Source organism: Rhinolophus sinicus, chromosome 14 (assembly GCF_057876585.1).
Source record: "Rhinolophus sinicus isolate RSI-liver-muscle chromosome 14, RSI-T2T, whole genome shotgun sequence".
In the NCBI taxonomy this organism is placed as follows: domain Eukaryota; kingdom Metazoa; phylum Chordata; class Mammalia; order Chiroptera; family Rhinolophidae; genus Rhinolophus; species Rhinolophus sinicus.
This window is the reverse complement of record NC_142514.1, coordinates 6,325,493-6,353,133: the sequence shown is the minus strand read 5'-3', so window position 1 is coordinate 6,353,133 and position 27,641 is coordinate 6,325,493. Positions and strand designations below refer to the sequence as shown.

The following is a 27,641-nucleotide window of genomic DNA, read 5'->3' as shown; positions in this document are numbered from 1 at the left end:
TATAGTTAAAAGGTTGGTATCTTTTTTGGTTTCCTTTTTTTTTTTTTGCTTTTGTAAAGAAAAATAAGGTTGTGTTTTTCGTTTGAAAGAAAACATAGGCAAATCCCTCCCCGCCCGGCCTCTCCCGCTGGTCCCGGGCAAGAGGGGCCAGGCTGGCCCAAGCCTTGAGAGGGGGGAGAGGAGTGGGCTGTGTCGGGGCTTCCTCAGAGAGAACTGTATTTGGGAATGCAGTTTGGCTTTGTTAGGCAAAAACTAAAATTAAAAATCGACAGACATGCCCACTATACAAATGGGGGCCAAGAGACACCGCCTCCGAGTTGGAACCACGTCTGGCAGTTGGACTCAGGGTCCTGGTGCAGTCCCTGGCCCCTAATTCCCCATGTTCCAGGGGGGAGGGCGCGACAGGATAGGAAACAGTAGCTCTCAGGACAGGAGTGGGGGGAAAGGAGAGAGGGGAAGTCAGAGCAATCTCCTTCCCCACATGGTAAAAAAAATTACTAAAAAAGCACCCAAAGCTTAAAAAAACTAAACCTCCCTGGCAGGGAGAACTGCGGGCATCCTGCTTATCAGCAAAATGCCTTACCTGGCGAAAATGTGTAGAAAAATAAAATTAAACTTTATCCCTGAATGATAGTGAAGACCCGTCCTCCTGCCCTCATGACCTTCCCTCCCCCCAGCATGTCTCAGAATTCACCGAGGCAGCCAATTCCTCCCCAAGTGGCACAGACACGTGCACTGACACACTGAAACACACACACTTGTATACACACTGCCCCGTACCTGTGTCCAAGGCCCAGGGCAGTGGGGGCTGGGGGGTTCTGACATCTACAGGCACACGCAGTCTCTCATTCCTCACGGCACTGTGGGGAACCCTGTGCCAGACTGAGGCTCCCCCTTCCTCCTCTCGGGGCAGCACCAGGGCAGGGGTGTGGAGGGCAAACCTGCAGTAGCGGTTGGATAGCGGTCAGAAGGGCAGTGGCACAGGAAAGAAAGCCAGTCAAGGTGACCCGAACACAAGAGGTCACACTCAGCCCATGGCGACAGCAGAATGAAAGGGAGGTGAGTGGGGTCTCAGTGCTGAGAGGAGCGGGGGTCCAGTCTCATGTGACTTGCGGGCTGAGGGGCCAGCAAGGTCCTGGGGGCAGCATGGGGCCCAGACAAGCAGGCCCAGAAACCCTGGGTTGTGTTTGCAGGGTTAATGAGGTTGCTGCCTAAAAAGGTCACCAGAGGTAATAAAAGAGGGGTGCACTTGGGCAGAGGGGAGCATGGGCGGAAGGAGGCGCTTATGCTAGTCCTGAAGGCTCAGCTGGGCCCGAGACTCAGGAATTCTGAGGTCTGGGCTGAGAACTCCGGGCACCCACCTGTCCACCTGAAGAGCCACAGGGCAGGCCTAGCCTGGAGCCAACAGGAAGGGGTAAGACGGGGCAGAGGATGCCCATTCTCAAGGTGGTGTGCCCAAGGGAGGATTCCTTTCCCTGGTGGGGTCGAGAACGGGTGACACAGGGACCATCCCTCCTGCCTCCCCCGGGGACCCTGAGGCGGCCCGGTGGGACAGGGGAGTACAGTACGAAGATGTGATCACAGCCCCCGGCTCGGGGTCAGGAGGCAGGCGGCTCCTGCTGCAGTTACAGTAGTAGGGGTTTCCTGCCAGGCAGAGCTGGACCGTGGGGAGGGGGCCCCAGGGCTGTGCAGCCCCTTGGAGATCCCGGGCTTCGGGACAGCACCAAACACAAGTGATGTCAGCCGAGGAGAAGGGCGGAGAGGAGTGCGGTCTGAGACCACGCTCGGCCCTGCAGTCCGCTGGGTGAGGAGGAGGTGTCCTGGCGACAGGACTTGACCTGGTGGGTCACGGACCCTGGAGAAGAGGGTGGAGGCGGCAGCCCCTCGGCGAGGGCTCTGAGGCCGGCAGTGGTGGCAGAAGCATGCACCTGGGTGCACCCTATGGGACTCTGGGCGCAGGAGGCTGAGGACCGCTGGTCAGCGCAGATTCTGGTACAGGTAAGCCGACGTGAAGAGGGCGTTGGCAGTCAAGCTCACAGCCAGGAGGCCCCGGACCAGGGAGGGGCCAAAACGACCTTCAAGAGAGAGCAAGAGACCCAGTCAAAGGCGCAAAGGTCTGAAGATGAACCTGTGGGTGGGGTCTCTGCAGCTGAATGCCCCCTGGCCCAGCAGACACAGCTATGGGACCCCAGGGGGCTTTCTGGGCTCAGGACCTGGCCCTAAGGTCTTTCCTGGCCTCTCCCCCTAAAAAGACCCTCCAACCTCGGGTCGCCTGGTTAGGTCCTGCCTTCCTGAAGGAGCCTTTCTCAAGCCCATGCCACCAGGCAGGCACTGCGCTAAAGTGTCATGGGCTTGTACCTTGATGATGGGGTTGGGGGTGTGACATGGCTTTAGACAGGAAATGGGGCTTTAAAGGGATAAGAAACCTGCCCAGGTATCAGAGGTAAGTGGCCGACTGAGGTCCCCACCCCAAGTCTGTACTCTGGCCATGGCCTTAACACTGCTGGGTCACACCCCCAGACCCCATCTGATTTGGGGGCAGTCAGCTCAAAACGATCTTTCCAGGAAAACTCCCTGTGTGCCATTCATGTGCCCACGCTCCACCCTGGACAACAAACCCTCTCCCAGGGCAGAGCCACTTGCTGACAGCTGAGAGCTCACTAGGTGCCCGGTGCTTTACACATACCAGGATTTGATCTCACCCCTCGCCCTGTGGCCCCCAAGTGGAGCCAGGATTGAACCCAGGCAATTCAGCGCCGTGTGCAGGCCGGCAGCCCCTGCCCTGGCCGCACAGCACCCTTCCGGGGAACTTTCTGCAAAGGTGGAAGTGTCCTGTATCTGTGATGTCTAACAAAGCAGCCACAGGCCACAGGTGACAACAGATCACCTGAAACATGGCTGGCGCAGCTGAGGAACTGAATTTTTATTGGTAGTAAATTTTAATTCTGTTAAAATGCAGATGGCCGCCTGTGACCAGAGGGTACTGTGACAGCGCAGCTCTGGGCCCCAGTTAGAGACGGGGAATGCTGGCTGCGAGTCACAGGCTGGAGCCAGAAGGCACTGGCTGGGCTGTGTAACCACCCTCCCTCACTTGAGGGCCCCCGGAGGGGTCTTTCTCTGTCAGGGGCCCAGACAGACCACGTGATGGGGGCTGCACACCCGAGGCCCCACGCTGCCCTGCCCCCCTGCACGTCAGCCTGCAGACCTCTCCAGGCGGCGGGCTCATCTGAACACCCTTTGGTCGTGGTGTCCACCCCACAGGTGGATGACTGGGACGAGTCGTCCTCTTTCTTGATGGAGCGGCGGCTGCAGGCGCTGCCTCGTTCCGGCATTGACCTCATGTCTGCAGAGAGAAGGGGTGTCTGAGTGGGTGCTCACAGTTCACCCCGAGGGACAGACGTGGGGTGGCTCCAGCTCCAATCCCAGGACGGTCCGTGGACATGGCCAGCCATCCCTGCCTGTCCCAACCTGCTTGCCCCACCCTGGACAACAAACGCAAAAGCCAAAGGTGCTGGCAGATGATAGTCACAGCAAAAGTTCTAGAAGGGGCAGGTACCTGGGGCGGGGTCATAGGACCTCAACCTGCCCTTCTACCTGTCTGGCTAGTATTTAGGCCCAGTGTGGCCAGATCGTCTGACAGAGTTAAGAGACACAGGAAACCCACACATTCATGTGAATGTTCTAGATTTCAAAAGCTGAGGCCAAATTTAAAAAATGGGAAAATGCGTTGCAGAGCAACATTATTTGAACAGAACAAACATGTCTGTTACCAGACAAGCCTGGCAGGGCATGATGTGTTTTTGATCCATCCCAAGGAAGAGAGGCTCCTCCAGGTCAATTGCAAAACAGGAAAGTAAAATCAGCTGACCAAGAATGTCCTGGAGGGTTCAAGGTCACCAGAAGCCAGGCCAGGGGCGACTGGCGCTCGGGAGAGTGGCCGCACACACTAGGGGAGACCCAGGGCAGCCCGGTGTAGCCTCTTGACTGTCCCCACCATTGCACACTGATCAGAGGCGCTCCCACCCCGCTGGGCTCTCCTGCCCCCAAAGAGGGGGGTCAGAGGGGCGTACCCACAGTGTGCTTCGCGTCCTGCGCCGGCTGCCTCTGCGGGACCTGGGGGGACTCAATGGTGAAGAGGCTGCTGTTGTGGGGCAAGTGCTCGTCTGAGCTGCTGGGGGTGCTGGAGGCCTCCCTGGGGGGCGACGGGAACAGCAGCAGCTTCCGCCCCTTTAGGTTGAGCCGGGCAGGGCTGATGAGGGGCCTGCGGTGGTGCAGAGAGCCCGAGCTGGAGGCCACGGAGCCAGCCACGGAGGGTGCTGGGGAAGGGAGTGGGGAGGGGCAGCTCCTCGACAGCAGAGAGAAGTAATCTGGAGGGAAGGATGACAAAAGCGATGCTGGTAATAATGCACGAACATTCGTTATTGTTACAGTAAGGCTGCCAGGCCTATTTTGTTCCTCTATTAGCCCAGGAAGAAAGGCAGGGCTGTGCAGAGACTGGGGGGACAGAGCGAGGAGGGGCCAGCACCCCACCAGGCACTTGAGGGAGTGGAGAGGACCACGGAGCCTCAGCCACCTGCCCTCCGCCTCCTGATTTTCCTTTTTCTTTTTTCTGTCTCCTGATTTCTATCCAAAGCTCCAGGTACCTCCCTCAGCTGAGAGCAAGGCCTGGATAAAAATCAACTCTTGAGACTTAAGGTCAGCTTATCCAAGCCCTCTGCTGATGGTGGGATCCCGAGTGTGCCATTTCCACCAGTGGTCACTGGTAAGGAGGACAGCATTATATCATACCCATTTCACAGAAAAGGAAACTGAGGCACAAGGGTGTTAGTTACTTGCCGAGGGCTGCACAGCTGGGAGGCACAGGGCTGTGATTTGAACACAGGTCCCTGTCTCTGCCGTTCTACCCTGCACAGCGCTTTGGGAACCCCAGCCCACACGCTGCCGCCCGTCACTCCTCTTGCCTCTCCAGTCTCCTTACCTGAAACAGGAACCTCCCTAGATCGAGACACCTGAGATGGTGGGCGGCTCCCACTGAACAGATAGCCTGAGTCTGGAGAGGAAAGAAAGGTGACATAGGTCAGGCCCGTGGAGATGACAGCCGCACAGGATATCCTCTCAATTCCCAATGGCCTCCTCTGCTGAAATCCAACCTTTGTCATTTGCATCCCTGCCTTTCACCCTGAGGGATGATTAACCTGAGTCATCTCATTCTGTACAGAACCAAGAAGCAGAGTGCCCACCCCCTGGCAGTCTGCAACCCTCTTTCCCCACAAGGTGGTCATCAAAAGGCTCCAGCGGGGTCCACCCCACCTTGGGCCCAAACCCTCACCCTGAAGGCCTGGAGCCCTGGGTTCTGGTGGGCAGCTCCAGAGAACAGGCTTTTGGGGACGAGCCCAGCGGCTGGGCCTCCCAGGTTCCTGTGTCCAGGGCATTTCGTGGGCCCTGGCCTTCAGCTGCGGCCAGAGGTCTGTCACACCAGGGCCTGAACTGGGCCAGGTCTCAGCTGTGACTCAGCTGCCACAGGCTCCGATAATTAACAGTTTCCTGGCAGGAGGGCTGGCAGCAGCCGCTCCTCTCTCTTAGCAGCTCGGCCACATTTGACTACACAGAAAATATCCAGCCTTGGTCCCTATGCTTGGGGCAATCACACCTTCAATGCCCCCGAAGGCCTTGAACCTTACCCACCGCTCAGCTCGAAGCTGGGTCCTCTCGTGAGCTGTCCCTCCTGCAGTGGGACCTACCCTATATCTAGGACACCCAGCTGCACACAACAGGGCTAGGAAAAGCTGAACTGGGCTCACACAGCACCTCCTAGCAGTGGGACCCCGGGCAAGTCACAGAAGGAAACAGGCTCAGAAGGTGTCTGACTGAGCTGGAGCCCCCACCTGGCAGAGCTGTCGAGAGGCTTAAAGGAGACAGTGACTACATTAGCAAGCCCGGTGTAACCAAGTTGCACCCACATGCTCAGAGGACCAGATCCCGTGGTATAGCCCCAGGCCACCCCCGAGGGGGAGGCAAACCCAGCCCAGGCAGCAGCTCCCCCAGTGATGAGTAGGGAAAACGGGGTGGACTTTACAGTGGACTTTCCAGGGAGATCCTGCAAAAAAAGGTGAGGGATGAGACAAAGTCTTGTGACTGACAAGGGGCTGGTCATTCCAGGGTAACGTGCAGCAAGTGCTCAGTAGATGTGACTGAATGAATCCTTGCCCTCTGGACCACATAGAAAGGCCGGCGGTCTAAGAACAGTGGCAGCAATACTGAGGGCAAGAACGGTGGAAAAAGAAAACCTAGAGCGCGCGGACATTTACTGAGCACCCCACGGATGCCGCTGCCTGTCTGAGCACTTTTTTTTTTAAGAATTCTTTTTTTTTTAATTGGGGAAGGGGAACAGGACTTTACTGGGGAACAGTGTGTACTTCCAGGAGTTTTTCCAAGTCAAGTTGTTGTCCTTTCAGTCTTAGTTGTGGAGGGCTCCAGGAGGGTTTAGTTGAGCTGAGCTCCAGGTCCAGTTGCCGTTGCTAGTTGCAGGGGGCACAGCCCACCATCCCTTGTGGGAGTCAAACTGGCAACCTCGTGGTTGAGGGAACGCGCTGCAACCAACTGAGCCATCTGGGTGCTCAGCGGCAGCTCAGCTCAAGGTGCCCAGTTCAATCTTAGTTTCAGGGGGCGCTGCCCACCATCCCTCGCGGGAGTCGAGGAGTTGAATGGGCAACCTTGTGGTTGAGAGGATGCGCTCCAACCAACCGAGCCACCTGGGAGCTCAGCGGCAGTGTCTGAACACTCTCACTACATCATCTCATTTAACCCTCACAATCGCCTACAAGGCGGGTTCTATGACCGGCCTCACTGGTTTTGAGGGAAACTGAGGTTCAGAGTGGTCAGGTCCCTTGGCTAAGGGCAGCTATTGAGTGGACACTACAGGATTTGAACTCAGTCCTGCCTGTTTCTACAGCAGGAGTTCCAACCACCCTCCTGCATCGCCTCCCACGCTGCACTAAGATGCAGTCCCTGTGACCAGCTGCCCTGGCCCCACAGCCCGCTGACGCCCGAGCGCCTCTTACCTGCTCGGGTCAGAGACGGTATGGTTCCCAGCGAGAGGGCTCGGTTGAGGCGGCCTGGCAGCGAGGAGGGCGAGGCCCGTCGGGAAGAGCGGAACAGCTGCTGGTTGGCGAGTGGCAGGAAGCCAGGCGGGGTGGGGATGAACAGAGATGGTGAAGAGCCTGTGACACTCGGGCAGGACATGGCCAGGCTGGGGCAAGTGGGAAAAAGGCCAGCAGAGTCTCCTGGGAAGTACCTGCAAGAGCCCACCGGGCAGGGGAGAAGGAGGAGGGTCAGCCCAAAGGGCTCTGGACACGGCCTTCGCCCAGCTGTCCGTCCCCTCTCCCCCAGTGCAAGGTGGGGCCTGAGTTGGGGTCCCAGAGGAGGCGTGCGTTAGTTGAAGCAGAAAAGCAGTCCAACCACATTCACACCGTTAGGATCGGGTGGCTGGGAGGTGCCAGCGTGACCCTCCCCCACATGCCCCTTCCGACCGCCCTCAGCCTCACAGCAAACTAGTTCCACTACGGCTCTCGGTATTAAAGTGACACTGTCGCCCTTGCTAACCTCACACCAACCCTTCGCCTTGAAGTAAAAACGCCCAGTCCCATGCCAGGCTCTCAGTGAAGGCCGGTGGCCTCGGGCTTCTCCTTACCCTTCCTGCTCGTGCCCAGAGCCTCCTGATAGCGGCCAAGCTCAGGGAGCCCCCTGCTCCCCAGAGCCCGATTCCAAGGTGCTGCTCTCTGGCCTCAGACACTGGACATTAACCTAAAGACACTTGTGGAGCAGCGGTGGAGGTGGCCAGGCGTGGGACTCCCAGGAAGGGCAAGCGGGACACAAGCCAAACGTGAACTTAGAAAAGACCCAGAAGCGACTGCGAGGCTGCTCGAAAGACGGAAGGTGACAGTGTCTCTTTAACTCGAGAATGGTACAAATCACACAACAGGACCTTGTGGCCCCAAGCCAGAATGTCAACCATGCTTCTGATTAAGGCAACTGATTACAGAAAGGGAGGGACAGAGACAGTTAATACATTAGTCCGCCCACTGTTTGGACGGAGCTGCGGGAGGTCCAGCCTTACCTCGGTCCCAAGGGACAAAAGAGCCTATGGACAGTGTGCCGACGGGCGGGCAGGCTGGCTCAGGCCCTGCAGCAGAGGCCAGCTAAGGGACGCGCCCTGTACCCATCACGACCCAACGCTCGGGCGTCACTAGCTGAGTTCCTTGCTATTTTTCACCCCTGTCCCTCCCTTTAAACAAGCTTAATGAGGAAAGTGTGGGGTCACTTTTGCCTTCCTGGAGATCATGAGACGATCATGAGACCTTTTTAATGCCTTCCGAAGGGCCAGGAGGCCACCTGGATTTCAGAACCAAAAGGCAGGCCCAGTGTTTAGAGAACATGGGGAAATCGAGACAGGAGCACATCAAACCAATCTGCAGGAGGCTCTGGCCAACTCAGCTGGCCCCAGGCTGGACACGCCTGTTCTCCAGCTGCTGGCCCGTCCTGAAGCCCATTTGACACCCACCTCCTTGCCCCCAAGACAATCGGGGAAGGCTCCACCTCTAAACAGAAGCTATTACTTTGCGTTGTCATTCTAGAATTATGCCATTCGGCAGGATGGCACGGGGGAAACTAGGCAGGGGCAGTTAAGGCACACGGGGACCTTCTGCCAGCTTGCTCCAATCACGCACGAGACGGCCCCTGCTGGGGTCCGCACCTCCCAGAGGACCCAGGTCTGTCCTGTGGAGGAGCGGCCTGACAAAAGCAGGACACCAGGCCCTTCCAGCAGATGGCAGCAGGACTCTGCAGGGCTTCCTGTGCCCACCCCCACCGGGCAGCCCTCCCGAGGGCCACCCCTGGTAAGCAGCAAGAGAGGAGAGGGTGTGAGCTGGGCTGCGGGTTTTCAGAAGTGGTCAGTGGCCCAGGCAAGCTGGGTCTCGCCAGCTCTTCCCCACTTTCCCCAGGTCCTACTCACACCCGCAGCCGCCCCAGTGCTGAAAACCCGAGTCTCCCATCCACCTGTCACAGCGTGCTTCCCAATCAGATGGATGCCACTAAAAATGTTGGCACTGAGGGAGAGACCATTCTTCAGTCTGATCCCTCTTGCTGTGACACCCAGTGACATCACTCAACTAGACGATCCTTGTAAAACGCCAAGTGTGCACTCTCGTCATGAATCTGCAGAAGACAGTCCCCCAGGAGCCTCCTGTTAAGGGGACCCAATCTCCGCTGGCTCTGGAGAGCTTCAAATGTACCGACGCTTCCTTTGGAGAGGCCCCCAGACTGCCTTGCACCCTCAAACCCCATCTTGAATAGGCCCTCAGCCTAGAGTTCAAGTCCACCGGATAAAGGGGTCGGAGGTGGAGTCGGGTAGTTGCACAACGTCCCATCTGACACACTGAGAGGGACAGTCGGTCTTTTTCAACCCAATCCCAATCCAGGCTGGGAGCGGAAGGAGCAAGGACGTTTTAAGCAGCAGTTTATTGGGAGGGGGAAAAATACCACCAACAGGGCGTGCGAGGACAGCTGGGCCCTGAGCTGTTCAATGCCCATGTCGCCAGCTCCCAAACCCGACTCCTGGGGGCACGCCTGTACCCCAGAGTCCCCGCCCCTGGCACAGAAGCCTCTGAAGGAACGTGAAAGAAAAAACAAAAAAGACGTGGTACCTGACGCCCACCGGTAAAAGTAGGGCCCCGGAGGCATTTATTTAAAATACAGCATCAAACACACAAAGTCTATGGCCAGGAGTTGCGGTTACAGTGAATACAGGGTCACTAGACAGTCATCCACAGTTCTACTACACGACCAGAGAGATGGCGCGAGACTCGGCAACAGTCACAGACAGAAGGGACACATGCTCCTCCCGGGGCGGGCGCGTCGAGGTGGTTTGCTCCTGGGCAAGTGTTACTGGAGGAGCCAGCTCGGCACGGGGTGGGGACCCCAGCCCGGAGGGAGAAGACAGCCACGTGACCTCCCTCACATCTCAGGGACAGTCACCCTGACCCTGGATGGTCTGCGGGGTCGTCCCTGGTGGAGGGGAGAGAGGTACTTGGCGGGGTGACACATTTCCAGTTAATAAGCCACGATCCCAGTGGCACCTACACTTCCTTGGCTATTGCCAATAACATCAGAAGGTGCTGGAATATGCCTGAAGCAACGGAACTTTAAGGGACAAATGGGTAGTTTTAAAAAGCTGCACAAAACTCGCAAAAGGCTAGGAAGCCTTCCTCTGAGGTTCATCTCATGAGGGTGTCTTCCCATCCCCACTAGAGGGCAGGCAAGACGTCTGCTCAGCAGGGGCGCCTGGCCAGCAAGACAGCTGCTTCTGGTTATTATAAATAATTTAACTTAAAACACACACATACACACAGACGTCCTGCTTCTACTCAACGCCAAGAAAAGCAGTAATTAGCATCACGCCCTCAGTCTCCTTGAGAACAGGAGACTCCAGATAAAGGGGCACGCAGAGCGAAACATCAACAGCTCCCCACCTGCGAGTGCCGCCTCCTCCCCCCTCGGGCAGGCTGACTAGGGTGAAGGGCTGGACAGATAGGCCAGCAGGACTAGGTCCTGGCTGCCATCCCCACTCCGCCCACCTTGTCAGTGGGTTTCCACCTCACCCTCACATAGAACAAGCTGAGTCCCGCCAGGCAGGGCCCTGTCTGAGGCCATGCAGCTCATCAGGGCAGCTCCTGACCCACCTGGGCTCACTCAGGCAATGGGGACCCCGTGAACACAAGGATTAGTGATGGTGGGACTCGGGCGCTATTCTCCTGCTCTCCGGGGGCTTCCTTGGGGCCTGGCCAGTGCACTCTCCCACCCGCCTCTCAGGCCCAGTTAGTCAGTGGCCCCTGCTGAGTGTGGCCCTCAGGCATGTGTCATGTTTTTGCCTTCCCTGGGCGCCAATGTACAGCATGGAGAACTAGCGCTCTGGGCCACACCTGAGGGACGCTTATTCTCAGTGATGAGAGCAGGACACGGACGCTGGGGGGAGTGCATAGCCGGCTCTGGGGTCATCAGAATGCAAAACGCCAGGTAGGGGACAACACTGGTCCTCCCTCCTGCCGGAACCCTTGGAGGGAGCCCCGAGGCCAAGTTCCTCTGTATGTGGATGCCACCTCAGTTCCTAGAGCATGTCCACACTGAGGTCAGTACTTAAAGGTCCTGGAAAGGGCTTTCTCTCTCACTTCATGGATGGTAAACTGAGGTTGGGAATAGTGGAGACCTACAGGACCACACAGTTCGTACCAGGTCCGTGCCACACACCCGCCCCTTCCCCTGGAGCAGTGACTCTGGGAGGAGGCAGCCCCTCGCGGGGCACTGGCCCTCCCCAGAGAAGAGTGGAAAGCAGGAATCTCAGCACCATCCGTGAAGGGCTTTAGGGGCAAGAGGAGGAGTGACACTGACAGGCCAGAGAGTGACAAGGTGAAAGTGACCTGGTATCATCATGGCCTACATGTCCCTTCGGCCACTTACTGCGTGCCAATCAGATCTTTTCTTAGGCATCATGGGGGGTCGGGAGGAGTGGAGGAAAATTGGGGCCATCCCAGGCATTGGGGGGTTGCGGGGCCAATGAAAGCCATTTAGGCCCTACACTGCTAGCCAGTTAGGGCAGTTATGGCCCAGGAAGCCTGAACCCGTCCCTAGAGGGGCAAGTGGAGGGCCCAGCTGTGAGGGTGGGGTCCTGTCTTTCTAGGGCAGAGCCAGGGGCTTCCAGGAGAGTGGGCACGGTGTGCGTGCCCTAGTTCTGTCTGACCCACAGTAGTACCAAAAAATTAGATGAATAAAGGAAAGACTTCCACCACCAGAGCCTGGCTGTTGAGGAGAAACATACTGACCACAGGAGAAGCAGGATTTTCTACTGTCCACCCTGAGAAGGGCCTCGCCCCACGAACTCATAGTCAAGGCCAGTCGGGGCCCCAGAATTGCACCCTCCATTCTCAGGGAAGGAGGCTGAGGGATAATGCAGTCTCAGGAAGGTCTCGGAGTGGGAATTGAGCAGTGGCCCCAGAAGGGCAGCCCCGCCTCCTTCTGGTTCCACTGGCTTCCAGCAGAGCCGGCCAGGCCATGGGCAGGACCAAAGGGACAGACCAGAGAAGTGATGTGGGGAAGGGGGGGGGGGGCTCTCCTCTGGCCTCCGCTCAGCAGCACCCGCCCATATCAAGCTAGCCGAGTGGTCAGGCCATGCAACAAGGGCCCAGCCTGCAGCCACTGTCACCAGCTCCTGTGTCAGGGGCTCAGAGATGGCACAAGGTGAAAGAAGCAGACAGTAGGCCCACAACCCTCATCCCATGGTGTCAGACAGGAAAGGGCCACGGCCAGGATGGGGATGCTTGGAGCTACCAGCAGAAAAACACAGGTCACAGGCAGGTGCGTGTGTATCACCTGTGCTGTGGCCTTGGGGCAGTGAGGGAGTCTTTGGCCAGAGAGGTGGTGGCAGTGGTGAGCAGCTAGAGGGCACTCAGGCAGTGCCTCAGGTTAGAGGTTGGCTTATTGGTGCTGGAAAGGAAAAGAGAGGGCGGGCCCGACTTCCCAGGGAAGTGGAGGGGCTGGGCCAGGACGGGGGCTGGGTAGGGGCGAGAGAGTAAGGCAGGTTAAGAAAGACGCGAGACAGAGGTGCCCTGCTCCGGGCTGGGGGCAAAGCTCTGGGTTTGTCCGTCCATCTGTCCTCCCCCCGCAATCACTGCTGCTTCTCTGACCTTCGGGGCCGGAACCTCCGTGGGCCCGTCGTCTTCTTCGTGGCCACGGCTGCCGTGAAGCCCACCAGGCAGCACAGGGACATGGTGCTGAATTTGAGCGTGTCCAGCCAGCTGGGCGAGGCAGCCTGCAGGTACTGCTCGGCCAGGTGCAGCCCCAGCAGCAGGGCCCACAGGCAGGTGGAGAAGGCGTCAATCCTCCGCAGCCTACGGGAAAATTGGGGGTGGAGTGAGGGCCCGTCTCAGCAGGACAAGGCCCCTCAGGTCCTGCCACTTCCTGCCTCCTTCATCCACCCAGGCTCTGCTCAGAGGACAGAACCCAGGGCCAAGAGGAGCGTGCGGGCCTCTCAATCCCACCTCCAACACTGAATACGCTGTATGACTGCGCCTCAGTGTTCTAGCCTGTAAAATGGGACTAAGGAACCTTCCCCAGTCACTGAGATGAGGTGGATAGTATTTGGTACAGGTAGGGTCTACAGCTGCACCAGGAGGAAAAGCAAGGGCCCAAGGGCACCCCGCTTGACTCTCCCACAGCCCACGACATGGGAGATTATCACCCCAACTTTGCAGACAGAGTCGGAGGTGAAGAAGCGAGGAGATTCAGCCCTGGTGGCCCCAGCACACAGCAGTAAGTGGTGGGCCTGCCCCCTCTAAGGCAAGTCATTTGCTTCGTCTCGCCCACTGGACTCCCAGCTGCTGAGGAAGAGGACGCATCTTGTGCCCACAGTGGGGCTCGGCCCAGGGCTGCATGCCCAGCAGGCCCTCTTGGCTCCAGCCCCAGCACTTTCTTCCCACTGAGCCCTGCCCCAAGGCAGGAGTCACAGCAATCTGGGGCAGACCCCCGCCCCACCTGGCCCCACACGCACCTGATGCGGCCAGCCAGCAGCATGGCCAGCAGGCAGGTGAGCAGGCCCAGAGCGACGACGCCCGTCTGGTGGCTCTGCCCGAAGGCCCAGGCCGCGTGCAGCTTCTCTGTCATGTGCTCTGGCAGCAGGTCCAGCAGCTGCCGCCAGCCCTCAGCCCCAGGGGCAGTGCCGTTGTCAGGGGTGGTGGAGCCATTGCCACCAGGTGGCAAAGCTGGGGGCAGGGTGACCCCCGGGGCGAAGGGGTCACTTGTGCCATACAGCGCGGTGGCCAGCAGGAAGGCACACAGCAGGAAGGTGAGGGCGCGAAGCACGATGACCTGGACCGGGGCCTTCGCCGCGGACGAGCAGATGCTCTGAGGGAGGGAGAGACTGCTCAGTGACACGGCCAGAGCCACCGACAGCCATTCCCGACGCCCACCCTGCGTGTGGGGGTCTGGCCAGGGCCCACAGCACTCGCTGAAGAACCCAGCCGGCTCTTGATGGTCAGAGATGCCATCTTTCCTGTGCCCTAAAGTCTCAGCTGTTCTCGGCTGTCCCCAGCTTACTGGGGAGTTCCATCGACCCATCCACTTCTGGGCCTTCCTTCACCCCACTGTAAAAGACATCATGTGGCGAGGCGTCTACCGTATTCTTTAAAGAAATCTTTTTGATACTATGGTGACCTTATTCTTTCAAATAACTTTTGCAATCCTTTTGTCAAATTCGCACCAAAAATTCCTCCTGTGTTTTTAACTGGAATTATAATAAATCTATACAGATGGTGCCAAAAAATGTATATACATTTTAAGAAAGGAAACAACTGTATTAAAACACACCGATAACGAAAGATGGCTACAAGTGAAACATACACGTTTTCTTGGCACCCTCTGTAGGTAACTGTGGCCGAAGTTAAATAAATACAGCAGTAAGTGGTTCAGTCTAGGAACACAACCGTGAGGAGGAAAACCAAAGGCCCGAGCGTCCTGCTGTGCAAACAGGAGTGTGTGGTCAGATGCCCGGCCATACCTCACGCCACTGGACATGGCACATCTGGTGACCTGAGGGGGTGGGAGAAGGGATTTCTTTGGGGGGCGTTTTTTTTTTTTTTTACTTTTAAATCCGTTTGTACTATATCAGATTTTAAAAATCAGAACATCCCATTAACTGAATACTGTGATAAAAATGAATGAGTTTTAGCCAGATGGTCCTGGGTTCAAATCCTGTGGCCTCCGCACACCAGGCGACTGGCCCTCTGTGAGTTACTTAACCTCCCTGTTTGGTTCCCACCGCTGTAAATGGGCGTCACAGAGCCCACGAGTGTGCCCACCACAAGGGTGCTGTGAGGAACGAATGTCACGTGTCGGCAACTCAAAACCCCCGTCAAGGATGCAAACACAAGTGCGTCCTGACACTGAGCCACTTTTCTCAGGACACCAGCTCTGGCTGGTGACACAAAGGGGCCTGGGGACGGGCGGGGGGGAACGTGGCCCCACGGGAAAGTTGTTTCCCTGGTAGAAGGGTCTCAGCTCTGGAGAGCTGCCCTCCATTCCCTGGGGCCCAGCCTCTGTGAAGGGGCTTCCCGCACAAGCTGGAGGGCCGCGATGCCCCCTGTGCCCTGTGGGCACACAGTTCAGACCTGTGTGTGACTCTGCTCCGCCTCCCGGCGCTTGAACTGGTGGCTGAGCAGCAGGGCGCGCAGCTGGCGGTTCTGGTGCTTGATATAGTGCTCGACGGCCGCCTGGCACGGCCGGCACAGCTTGTACATCTGCTCCAGGTGGTGCCGGTACACCTCGATCTCCTCGTCGTACCTGGCCTGTGCGGGAGGGGCAGGCGCTCAGCTCCTTGGGACGACCGAGGCGGCCCGTCTAGTGGGTGGAACCTGGGATCACCGACATGTGGGGTGACCACAGCAAGTTGTCCCCACTCTGGTCCTGCTTCCTCTGCTGCTCAACAGGACAACTGAGGACAGTGACGTGAGCTACCGGGAGGAAGGGTTGGCCCTGAGCCTGGGACACACCAAGGGCCCACAGATGATGGGAGACACTCTAGCCAAGTTCTGTTGCTTCAGGGGATGCCCTTAGGGGTTAGGAGCTCCAAATGCAGTCCCCACTTCAGGCCCTGCTCGTGGCCTCGAGCTCTAGGAAGGTGGTGAGCCAATGGAGGGGGCTCTGGGCTGCCACCACCTGGACTTGGGTAGATGGACAACCCAGAGGCAGGGCCACCCCTCCCTTAAACCCAAGGGTCTAGAAAGTACTAGAGAGCTGCTGGCTAAGCCAGGGCCTTAGTGGGAGCTGCAGGGTCATCGGGGCTTCGAAAATAGCCTGGAAGTTGCGAGTCCCACCCATCCTCTCCTCCCAAGGAAGCAGGAATGCTTCCCTGCCTGTTTCCGGGGCAGCCAAACATCTTAGTCTGCAGTGGCTGGGAGGGCTATCAGTCTGATCTCCTGCTGGGACCAAAGGTGCCAGAAAAGCCCCCTGGTTGCCAAGTCATACCTGCCTTCCTTTCTTTCTGCAGCTTCCCACCTCTTCCTGCCTAGCCCTCGGTCCCGTCCCCATCCCTCTCAGGCGGGGCCTTGGGAAAGCCAATGTCTCTGGGCCTCAGCTCCTGAGGTCAGGATGAGCGAGACCACACGGCTGCTGCTGGGCTCCAAGGCGGGCCCAGGGGCGGTGAACTCCTAACACCCAGCCTCTCAGCAGCCTCCACCTTCCCTCCTCTCCCAGAAGCTAGGAGCTTCCTCTACCAACTCCAGAGCAAACTGCCCAGCCAGCCTGACTCAGAGGGACACAGACAGCATGAGTCCGTGCCCCAGCTGGAACTACTTTCCCTATCCAGGGACAAACCCCCCTGGACATCGGGCACTGGCATTTCCCCGATGCTCCCAGGGACCATGCGACGGAGGGAGAACGAGCAGTGTGCTCCAATGGAGACAGAAGGTTAACACCGGAACGTGGAGCCAGCTCGGGGGCAGGCTGAGGAGGGGGCCCTGCGGGCCCTCAGGACAGAAAAGCCACGTGCCTCCCCCAGGCTGCTCTCGAGCACCCCCCTCCTCGTCCCCTACCGGCCCGGCCTCACCTCGTCACGCGGCGCAAAGGCGGCCAGCTGCCTGATCTTGGTGGTCTGGTGGTGGCTGCACCTGCGACACAGCAGTACCTGGCTGCTCACCCACTGCTGGGGCTGTGCGGGGGTGCAGGGGCTGGGCGCGCTGCTCACCACGTGGTTCAGGTGCTCCAGGTACTGGGCGGGGATCGGCTTGTTGTAGTCGCCATTCTGGGGGAGGAGGGGGCACAAGTCAACGGGGGAGCCCCGGCCCAACGGGCACGAGCTTCCCCAAGGCTGAGGCTTGGTGTCAGGACGGCAGCCCCGAAGGGTGACGTTCCGGGAAGTGGTGGCAGAGCTCAAGCATCCCCTTTCTTTCTTCCTTTACATGCAACAAACAGCAGAAGTTTTTCTTCCAAAGAAACTTCACAAGGAACCCCGACAGGCAAGACGCTGAGCCAGGCCCCAGCCAGGAGCTCAGGCTGGAACCACGGTCTGGTGCAGGGGACTGCAAACCCGGCCCTGTGGGCTGGCCCACTGTGTTTGTGAATAAAGTTCTCTGGACCACAGCCACGCACACTCGTTTATACACTGTATGCGGCTCCACAGAGATGGCCTAAAACACTCCCGGGCCCTGTGCAGAAAGCCTGCCGACCCCGGTCTAGTATAAAGCAGAAAGCGGGTGTGAGCCAGAGAGATCAGGGTTTGAACCCCAATTCGCCAATTTTAGCGGTGTGACTCTGCACAAGTCACCTTGGCTCCCTGAACCTGTTTCCTCGTCCTCAGAGGAGGGACGCAGGGCTGTGGTGAGGGACAGGGCCCTGGGCCCGGCCGCACCTCCTGGAAGCCGTTGTACTGCTCGCAGTGGGGACAGTCCCAGCAGTTGCGGTTCCCGTACGGCACCACTGTGTCCTGGTTGCAGAACCAGCAGTTGACCATGGTGTGCGTCGGCTTCGTCCTGTGGACAAGGAGAGGAGAGTCAGCCTGAAGACTGTCGCCTGCTCAATGGGAGACCAAGCAGGCCGGTGGGGCCTCGACCGGACGTTTAGCATCCACCAGGAGGACCAGCAGGAGGCCACACTGGCTCAGGCTTCCCAGCCCCCCAGGCAAAGCCTCCAAGCCCCAGCGTGGGGGGCAGCTCAGCTGGAGACTTGGCTCCAGCATGCCCATGAGGGGACCCAGGGCCACATGCCCCTGGTGTCCCGGGGCTCAGACATGGAGGCACCAGGGGCCCAGGCTGGTCAGGCCATAGGGCCAACGGTGACCAGGCTCCGGGACCACCCTCCCTCCCCACGAGGCTGCAGAAATGGTGCTCCCTGGAAGCTTCCAGATGGAAGGAGCCTTCTGTGCTTCACATAAGAAAAGTCCCCAGGAGTGAAGGCCCAGGCGGCAGAGGGGCAGGGACTAGTGACAGCTGCTTAGCCTGGGGCCAGCCCTCCCTGGTGGAGGGAACAGAGGGCCAGCCACTCATGTGGTGACAGGTGAGGGCTACAGGATAATCCCAGCCCAGACACTAGGGGATCTGCGCTCTGGGCCCGTGTCCCCCTCACTGACTACGGGGTGTGACAACTGCCCAGCAGCCCCCTCCAGTCCTCGGAATCTAGACAACGTGGGTGACAGGCAGCAGCTGCGTGAGCTCCGGGGGGCCTGGCATTGACGCTTCTGCCCCCTTGCCCTGCCTGAGGCCGCCCCCAGCTCCGGAGGTGTGCCTGGCTCCTGCTGCAGTGGGCAGCCACACCACACAGAGACCAGGGCGGTACGGCCCCCACCTTGCAGGACCCAGAGCCCCGGCTCTGCCAACTTCTAGATGTGAGCCCCAGGGCGCTCCTCCTCTCCCAGCCTCAGCCCGCGTGTGCACAGTGAGATCCCGGCAGCCATGGCGTCCACGCGTTACAAGGATCCGACATAAGACACATACAGGTGCTCTGCAGTGTGAGGGGCCAGCTCTGGCACTATCCTGTCCCTTGAAAGAAGGGCTCCCACTCCAGACACTGCAGCTGCCTCCTGGCCTTGCCCTTCCACTGACCATAAGCAGAACTTACGAGAGTTCTCCAAGCCTCAGTCTTATCACCTGTCAACTGGGGACAAGAACATGTCCCTCCCAGGGGAGCGTATGGGAAGTGTTTAACAGTGCCTGGCCCTGGGAGTTACATGGGCAGGGTGGAGGCGGCTGCTCAGGGAAATGCCCCCCTGCCCATAAGCCCTTCAACCCACTTTTCCCCAAGCCAGAGGAGACGGACAGAGGGGAGGGAAGCAGGCCGTGCAGGGACGGGGCCAGGGTGTGCAGAGGGCACCCTGGCTTGTCTCCCACAGCTGCGGCCCCACACTGCATGCCCTAGCTCAGGCCAAAGTCCTCACAATGGACAAGGGACCGTCATGTCGTGTCAACAGCACGGAGCCAGAAGGCAGGGCTGGGAAGAGCAGCACCAGGCAGTGTGGCACCTGGGTCACTCACGGGGTAGCCTTTGGAGAAAGTCATTCTGCCTCTCGGAACCTCCACTTCACTTGCTCATCTGGCCAGTGGGATAATGATAATCCCTGTCCCAAAGAGAGGCTGCTGGGAGGATCAATGGGAGAATCAGGAAAGCGCTGAGCCTGGCAGGTGGTCATCTCAGCAGCAACAGCTTCACTGGGCTTCATGCAAAGAGCTGGAAGGAGGCGGCACCGCCGCGGCTGGAGGTGTGGACACAGCTTGCTGAGATACCAGCACTGGGCATCCCCGGGCCACGAAGCACTGCACTGGGTTCTCTTTGTTAAGTTGTACCCGCTTTACAGGCTTCTTTGTAAACGTGCACGGGCGTGTCTCAGTGGGTGAGGATGCAGGCCGGTGACCTCTCTCCTCTGCCCCCCGGGGCCCCTCAGCCCTTTCACCCCAGGACCCCACCACGCCACACCCAGCCCCTGGACAGAAGCCAAGCAGAAGAGCTGGCAGCCCATGAATGAAGAGAGAGACAGGGAAGGGGACAAAGACACTGGCCCCAGGGACCAACAGCAGGCCTGCAGGAACCGCGGCTTCGTCCAGTCAGCCGCGCAGCCCCTCCCGCCCAGGAAGTCATCATTTCCACTCTGAAGCCCCAGCTCTGTTGCTAGGGAAATCAGCGTGGCCTGGAAGCCAGTGGCAGGAAGGGGGCGATTAGCCCTGGTCCCTGGGGCCTGTGGCTCCAGCTCCTGTCACTCTCAGCCCTTGGAAAGCCCTGCTCAGGGCTGGGGGTGGGGGCGTTCTCCTGTGGCCAGAGCAGCTGGCGCCCACCTTGGCCAGATGGGGCCCACAGCTCAGGTGGTCATCTATCACGGCTCCCTTGGGGCAAGCCCTGCAAGGGTCCGCAGCCTGTGAGCCACGGACGGACTAGCGAAGTGATGGGAGCTGGGGATGAATCTCAGCCCCCACACACCAGCGTCGGCGGCTCATGCATTAGACACGTGGGTGAATGGAACGTGTCCGGGGGCTGCATTCAACAGCCGATTTCACAGCTTGTACAGTTTCCACGGCCTGGGCCTGCACCCACCTCCACCTGGCCTGACAGGAGCGTCTGGGTCAATCTATTCTGAGCCAGCTTAGCCAAGGCCCTGCTTTTGCTCAGGGAAATGCCCCCCTTCCCGGCTCCCCTCATAAGCCCCTCAAGCCACTTCTCCCCCAAGCCAAAACCTCTGCCCCAGCAAGGTTCTGACACAAATCCCTCTTAGTGATAGACAGGTCTGATGTGACAAGACAGCATGTCCCTGTAACACAGGCAATAGAGAGTTTGACGGGAGAGGGCGCCCCAGGAGGCAGCTCTGGCCCCAGTAGCTGCTCACCCAGCCCCCACGACCCTCACTGAGCTCCTGGGCTCTGCTGGGGCCAGAGGAGGCCCCTTGGGAGGAGCCACGGGCTCCGCATGCTCTGGCCCCAGCCCTGCACAAGCCCCAAACACACACTGAAGGGAAAGGATGAACACGTGCCCTTAATAACAGACCACCTCGTCAGCCCCGAACACGGGTGCTTAGTTACAACAAAGCTCGTGCCCTGACATCCCGCCATTCCCTACAGATGGGTATGGGTGTGTGTGTGTGTGTGTGTGTGTGTGTGTCTCTCTCTTCTAGGAGTGAGTCCACCGCTCTGAGGGCTGCACTCCAGGTCCTTGGCCCAGGACCCTGCCAGAGGTTGGGCACCTGCTGTAAGCCCAGTGCTGTGCTACCGGGAGGGGCCACAGGATGGGGCTCAGTCCCTGTCTGGGGGGGCTGAGTGTCTGGGGGGGCTGAGAGTCTGGGGGAGGCTGGTGTGTCAACTAGTTTCCACCAGGCCCTGAGAAGTGCCCAGTCTCCTCCAAAAGGGGCCTAACACATAGCTTGTGACCCTGGGCAACGTGTCCTGGCCCGGTGGGCTCTGGAATACGGTCTCTGAGTCAGACGTGGTTCCCTTAGGGGCCAAGGAGTCAGCGTCTGGCAGGGCCAGGAAGACACCCAGCCCAGCCTCATGTGAGGGGGTCCTTGCTGGATCCCTAGATGGCTCCTCACCGGTTCCTCTGTGCCTTTGGTGGGCAACACATGTCGTCCTACCCAACTGGGAGAATCCGAGAAGGTGCCTCCTGGGCTGCAGCCACAGCAACACCAAAATGCCAGCCAGGATCCACTGGGCCTCCAGGCAGAACACACTTAAGTCCGCAGCAGTCCTGCCACACCAAGAAGGCCCCCAAACCCAACTCTCCAGGGGAAGACCTGGCCTGAAGCGGGTGGACCACCCCGTTCACCTCAGTGCACCCCGTGTTTACTGAGGCAGGCTTGCAGAGGCAGAAATGAGCAAACTCTCCACTTCTGACCTGGACATAAGAACAAGAACGACAACCTCACAGGGCAGGTGGTGATAGATGCCTGTCACCCTAAAGAATGGGTGTGCTGGCCAGCAGGGCAAAAGAAGCAGACGGCAAATAGGCAGGGCTGCTGGGCAAAGGGAGGACCACCCAGCGTGCGTCCAGGGAGCGGCGTCCCTCAGCCAGAGGGCAGCACCAGGAGAATGTGGAAGGGGTAAGCAGGAAACAGGCACTCTGGGTGCCAGGACGAGGCCCTGCTACTTAACCTGGAGGCTGCATCCTCTCAATCTCCCAACATGACGAAGTAGACAATCCAATACACACCTATGGGTGCCTTGGGAGGTCCCTGGGGTCCTGAGCAGAGATGTGGAGGCAGAAGACGGATTCTGGACATAACGCAGAGCAGCAGAGTCCGGGGGTGGGACAGGCACAGGGGGCCACCATGAGCACCTGGATCCAGGGCGAGCAAGCCCAGGGAGGTGTAATCTGGGCTTCCATCCACCCTGTGACAGTGCTGACAGCGTGGGCTGCCATGCGAGTGGAGGGTAGCGAAGGCACTCCGGGAGGACGCAGAGCACCAGGCTTGCTTAGGGCAGGAAGCCCGACCTCGCGAGCCTTCGTTTCCTCAGCTGTAGCATGGGGAGAACAGTAGCACCTGCCCTCCAGGTTTTACCAGATGGCAGCACACGGGCCCTTCCCCGTGTCATCAGCACTAAATCATCAACAACAATCTTGGTCAGGAGAATCCTCCTGTGGGGAAGTCAGGTTGGCCCTGCCTGAGGCTCTGGGAACACTGCAGCCCTTCAGGGAGGGGACATCTTCCGGGGGCTCCTCGGCCACTCTTCCCTCCATCTCTGTGCTGAGCCCACGAACACCCACCAGGCCAAGTCGCTTTCCCTAAACAACTCTCCTCACATGCCCTCCCAAGGGTCACTCAAAACCTGTGTCGAGGCCAAAGGTACCAGTGCTCACTGTCACAGCGTTCCCCCTACAGGGAGAAGGGCTCAGTCTCTGCAGGGCTCGTCTTGCTTTCGAATCATGACACTGGCCAATTTATGACCCCCAGACAAACGCCGACGCTCTGTGAGTACCTCAGAGCATCCTGGGAAGGGCTGGTCCTTCTCAGCCCAACCAACACGTCCCAATGTCAGCCACACGACTCGGGTGTTGTGCCGCTGGAGTGAAAGCCTTGCAGGTACTCTCCTGGCTCCCCTTGTGCCAGTTCGCCCGACTCTGCACCAAGACCCTAGATTTCTGTCTCCGGGAGAGGGAAAGCTGTGGCTGGCGGCCCAGGAGGGGAATCAGGACCCCTGAGAACAGCCACAGCACAACACAGGGGAGCAGGAGACCCAGTGAGCAAACCCAGTCTGACTCTAGCCACATTCCACACACGAGGTGTTGCAAAGTTGGGGAACAGCCCAGGCTCTGCTCCTTGGGGCACATTCCCTCATCGCGGGTTAACCTGGAGGCTGCAGCAGCATATCCACCTCTGCTGTCAACGTGCTCTGAGACTTGGAGCAAATCACCTGGCACCTCAGCACCTTAATCACCTCAGGTATAAAATGAATGGTTTGAACCAACGTGTCCTACAAGCCCCTCTGGCTTCCAGAAATTGGGCAGGAACCGGGACACGCAGACATGTGGGTTCTCAGGGACCCCTTGAGTTGGGGGATCCCTCAATCCCAGGCTGCCCTCCCCTGGAGGCCACCCCCTCATCAGCCTGCCAGTCTGGCTCATCCTGTAGACACAGCTGACGTCCCTCCTACCCCTTCCTCCTCCAGGAAGCCTGTGACTCAGTCACAGCCACTCCTTTCCCCCTTCAGTGAGAAGCGGTACGTGGTAGTGATTAAGGAAGAACAGCGAGACTACCCAGGTTCAAATCCCAGCTCCGCCACTGGCTGCCAAGTGACTGTGGGCAAATGCCTTCGCCTCTCTGCCCCAAATCTGAGCTTCACATTCCTCGCTGAATAGCTACAATCCTACTCACTGTGTCCCCAAAATGTTTCCACAACCCCACCTTTTCTCCGTCCCCTGGGAAGGTGGTTCAGTTGGGGAAAAGGTTGGGCTGCCCGAGCGCCCGCTGAAGCAAGACAGCAGTAAGCTTTTCATCCCTGACCACGGAGGTCCATGAGACAGGCTAGCTCAGATTGGGCGTGGGCACGATGTCTAAGCCTGGGCCAGGGCCGGTGGTAGCCCTGAACCAGCTCAGCAGCAGCCCCAGCCCATTTTAAACATCTCTGAAGTACGTTTCTCACTCTTGGAGGCAATATAATAACCCAGGGGTTAGAAATGCAGGCTCCAAGGCCAGGCAGCTGCAGATCACAACCAGACTCTTATAATTCATGTTTACTTAGCTCTTCTGTTCCTCAGCTTCTCTAGGGGGAGCAGGGGGTTGCGACTCTGAAATGGGCTAACGTGAGATTAGAACAACTCCTGAGACAGCGTATACAGATCAGAAGGTGCCACCTAATTTCATGCCACCCCAAAGTGCTCCAGGGAGAGGGGTTAAGGGCGGGAAGCAGTTCGAGCGCAGTGTGATCCCCGCTCGATGCTCACGCAGAGTTTGGTGGGCCCGGGCGGCGGTGAAGGGGCCCTGCAGACCCCGTGGCTCGGCCAGCACAGGTCTCCGTGGGGGAGGAAGTTTGTAACCCACGTGCGGGCCGCCCTCGCCCACCAGGCGTCCCTGGAGTCCTCAATCCACTCCTCGTCCTCTTCCCGATAAGGATTCCAAACCCTATCTTCTTCTTTGGGGGGACAGTGCACGCAGAGCGGGTCTTAGCACGTGGGTACACAGGCCTGGCCCCCACGCGACGCTGCGGCCTCGCCAGGCACGGGCGGGGGGGCGCCGTGCGGCTCCGGAGCCCGCCGAGGCGGGAGGGCCGCGGGGTGGCGGGCGGCCGGCAGGCAGCGGGCGAAGGGCCGAGGCCGCGTGGGCCGCGCGCACTCACCTCCGCGCGATCCGGTAGAGCAGCACGCCGGCCGCGGCGCAAGCGGTGACTCCCAGGCCGCCGGCCAGGCCCGCCGTGGGGCAGCGGGCCAGCAGCGCGCTCACTCCTTCCATGGCTCCACGCGCAGGCTACGGGCGGCGGCGGAACCGAACGCCGAATGCCGGACGCGGGGCGGCGGCGCGCGCCTGCTCGCGCCGTGACCTTCGTCGCTTTGTAGCCGGCGCGGGCCCGCCCCCTGACTCGGCGCGCTCCCGCCGCGCAGCCAATCGGGGAGCGGGGCGAGCCCGGTGGGCGGGGCGCCGGGGAAAGCCGCGGCAGCGGCCCGAGTGCGCCCTCTTAGGTCGGGAGGTGGAAGGTGGCGCGGAGCTGGGCCTCGCGCATTCCTCCGCTCCCGCCGCGCTCGCCCGGCCCCTCCCGCAAAGTCCGCCAACCTTAGCATCTCGGGCTGCTCGTAGGGCTGGTAACGAGTCTTTGCTCCTGCTGGTTCCATCTTCCCAAGGCCTAGCCAAACACGGCCTATGCGCGCAGGGCTGGTTTGCTGCAAGTTACAGCTTCCTTAAGCCACGTCCACTGAAGCCACTCCAATGGTCCAAAATAATTTATGGAAACGTGATTATATTTATAGAAACATGAATGTCTACCAATAGGGACGAGTTTGAATAAATCATAGGATAGCCATACATCTGAACGTAATGCAACTACATTAGAATGCCAGAGCTATAGGTATTGGCCTGGAAGGCTGATACACTGTTCAAAATAAGCAACGTGCACAGGAATTTCTATAATATCCTAAGTTTAAATAAATAAACCCGTGTATACTTGTAGGAAGTAGAGAATGGTTAACTGAACTGCCAAGTTACCTGTGGGGGTGGTATTAGCAGGGAAATGCATTTTACGCCAGTGTTTTAATTAGTATTATTGATTTGAACTCAATTACTTTTATAACTAAAAAGGAACGAGTAGGAAATATTTGTATTTAATTACACCATATATGTTTGTGTTCCCACAACTTTTCCAGTGTTTTTTGAGGTGACCATTAAGAGTTCTTCCTGTTGTGGACAGTGATGGGTTATTTGGGATTTCCAGTGGCCAGTTACTTGGTCCCACACCCTAGTCATGTGCATTAACTAAGAGTTGCTTGCAGAGAGGGAAGGGAGCTGGGCATGAAACCTGGGGGGTGATTATAGTCTGTGCTGGAAGCCCCTTGTTCTGGAAGTGGCTGTCAGGGCAAAGGCCTTTCATTTGCAGTCTTGCTGCTTTCAGCAGCCTGGAGCGCCCCCCAACAGAATGAACAGCAGTGAAGCTGCCCCCTAAACGTGGGGCATTGTGCTTAAGTACCCTTCTCTGTTCCCTTTCCAAGGGAGACTCAGAGTCTGCATAGAGTCCCACTCAAAGGGAGGGTTCTGTCCCTCTCACTTGGTTCAGGTGTAACACCGTGGACACATAATCCTGAAGCGAAATGAATGGAATGGTTTGCTGGACCTTGGCTTCAGGGTCAGATCATTCCACAGGCTCAGATGTCCCCTCTACATTGCATTAATCTACTCAACGAGCAGTACAAACCTACTGTCAGGTTACTGCTGACCATCTCCAAGACGTCAAGCAAGTTGTGTAAACCTCAGCGTCTCATTTGGAAAATGTGGACGATAATACCTGCCTCACAAGGTTGTCAGAATTACATGAGAAAATACATAACCCCTTGCACAGTGCTTGGCACACACTGGGTAAGCAATGAGGGTTTTTAAAGTCTTTTATATATAAAAAACTTTTAAAAATATGCACTATTTTAAAAATAGCAAAATCCCAATGACTAATCTTGTGGAGAAGAGAGAAATAAATCATGGGATTTCTCCATTAATAGCACAAACAGTGGTATTTCTCATTTAAAAATCGAACGTGCCCCTTTGTAGAGGAAGCATCACTTTTTTCCTGCTTGTTCTCATCCTACTTTTGGAGCTCACGTTTCATTTCAGGGCAGGAGAAGCAAGCAGAGAAGTAACTTATGCTAGGTCAACATCAAATTTATTAATTCAAGAATGTATAAGTAAATATTATTTCCAGATAATTCTCTTACCCAATGAGTGAATATTAAGCAACCTAATTTTCAACCTTCATATTAGATGAAATCTTGAGGAAAAATTCAGGTTTTAAAATCAATATTAAAATTGGAAGATGTTGCCAAGTGCCACGATCAAGCAGTTACAGTGAGGTCCTGGAACAAAAATCTCTTCATTGTCATGCAGTTTAGAAACACCAAAGATTGACTAAAGTCACTAATTTTGACTTGTGCATAGTGGTTGACAGTTGAAGCAAATTATACTAGAGCTCAACACCATTAACCAACCTCCTTTATGACTAAAAGGGAACAAAATTAAACATGATTTAAATACAATCGGAAAATCTCCTCTCATCCTTACCACAGTATATGCAACTGAATCTGAAACTCCAGTGCATCAGTTATTAAAGTCAAATATCTTTCTAGATATTCAGATTGAAAAATCACCTCATGTACAATATATGCAAATTCCAGTGAAAGAGCTGATGGAAGACTCCATCTTACCTGCTGTCTGTCTTACCTTTTTGTCCTTTATTAAATTTCCTTTTTAAATGGGGGGGAGGGTACTTGCAATTCTGATAATTTCTCATTTCTAGAAAAAAAATTTTTTTAACTTTGAACTAGGGTATGTAAACAACACCAACACTTTGTCAGAATAAAAGTAAACTCCCCAAGGGGCCTGCAATCGACCTGTGTCATGTTCCTCTTCTCCGCAGTCGAGACCAGAGAACAGGGTCAAGGACCCAAGAGGGAGTGTCTGTTACTCACCACCTGCCATGCTCAAGCCACTCGGGAGGCTGCTCTGTAACACACCAAGCACCTGGGCTGGACCAGGCTTAACTTCTGAACCTACGTCCAAGAGCAAGGCTACTGGTAGGCAGTTCTTTAAAACTCTTGCCTTTGGTAAAATTGGGGATAGAGGATAACTTCAGGAAAATATTTAAAGTTTAAAATATCTAGAGTCAGAAAGTTGCACTGATGTTATTTTTTTTTATTTTTTACCTCAGCAGCCTGAAAGCTTAGATTATCAACCTGTATGAGACTTGGAAATGTACAAAGGAGGAAAATAGCTAGGAGTCTATTCTGGTCTGCCCAGTGCCACCAAAACATGACAATTCTTGCCCGTCCAGTACAAGATCTTATATTCAGATTAGAAAACAAGCATACTTTGATGTTAAGAGCTTTTCTCGGCTTTTCTAGGGTTACGTTTCCCGGAAGTCCCTAGCTATAGTTTACAG

General features: G+C 57.4%; 1 protein-coding gene across 2 annotated transcripts; it reads right to left on the bottom strand.

Annotated features, from left to right (window-relative positions):
• Positions 1–24,574, bottom strand: TMEM201 (transmembrane protein 201). Of its 2 annotated transcripts, XM_074334090.2 has the most exons (11): positions 24,348–24,574; positions 17,450–17,570; positions 16,649–16,843; positions 15,213–15,389; positions 13,598–13,950; positions 12,735–12,938; positions 7,062–7,294; positions 4,979–5,050; positions 4,071–4,367; positions 3,206–3,343; positions 1–2,075 (listed from the first exon to the last, which is right to left on the bottom strand). In XM_074334090.2, the coding sequence occupies exons 1-11, from the start codon at positions 24,458–24,460 to the stop codon at positions 1,978–1,980; spliced, it is 2,001 nt and encodes a 666-aa protein (XP_074190191.2). In that variant the 5' UTR covers positions 24,461–24,574; the 3' UTR covers positions 1–1,977. The 2 variants fall into 2 exon arrangements, with proteins under 2 accessions (XP_074190191.2, XP_074190192.2); XM_074334091.2 differs by lacking the exon at positions 1–2,075 and having other exon boundaries at positions 3,209–3,343; positions 4,075–4,367.
• Between the last annotated feature and the right edge of the window lie 3,067 nt (positions 24,575–27,641).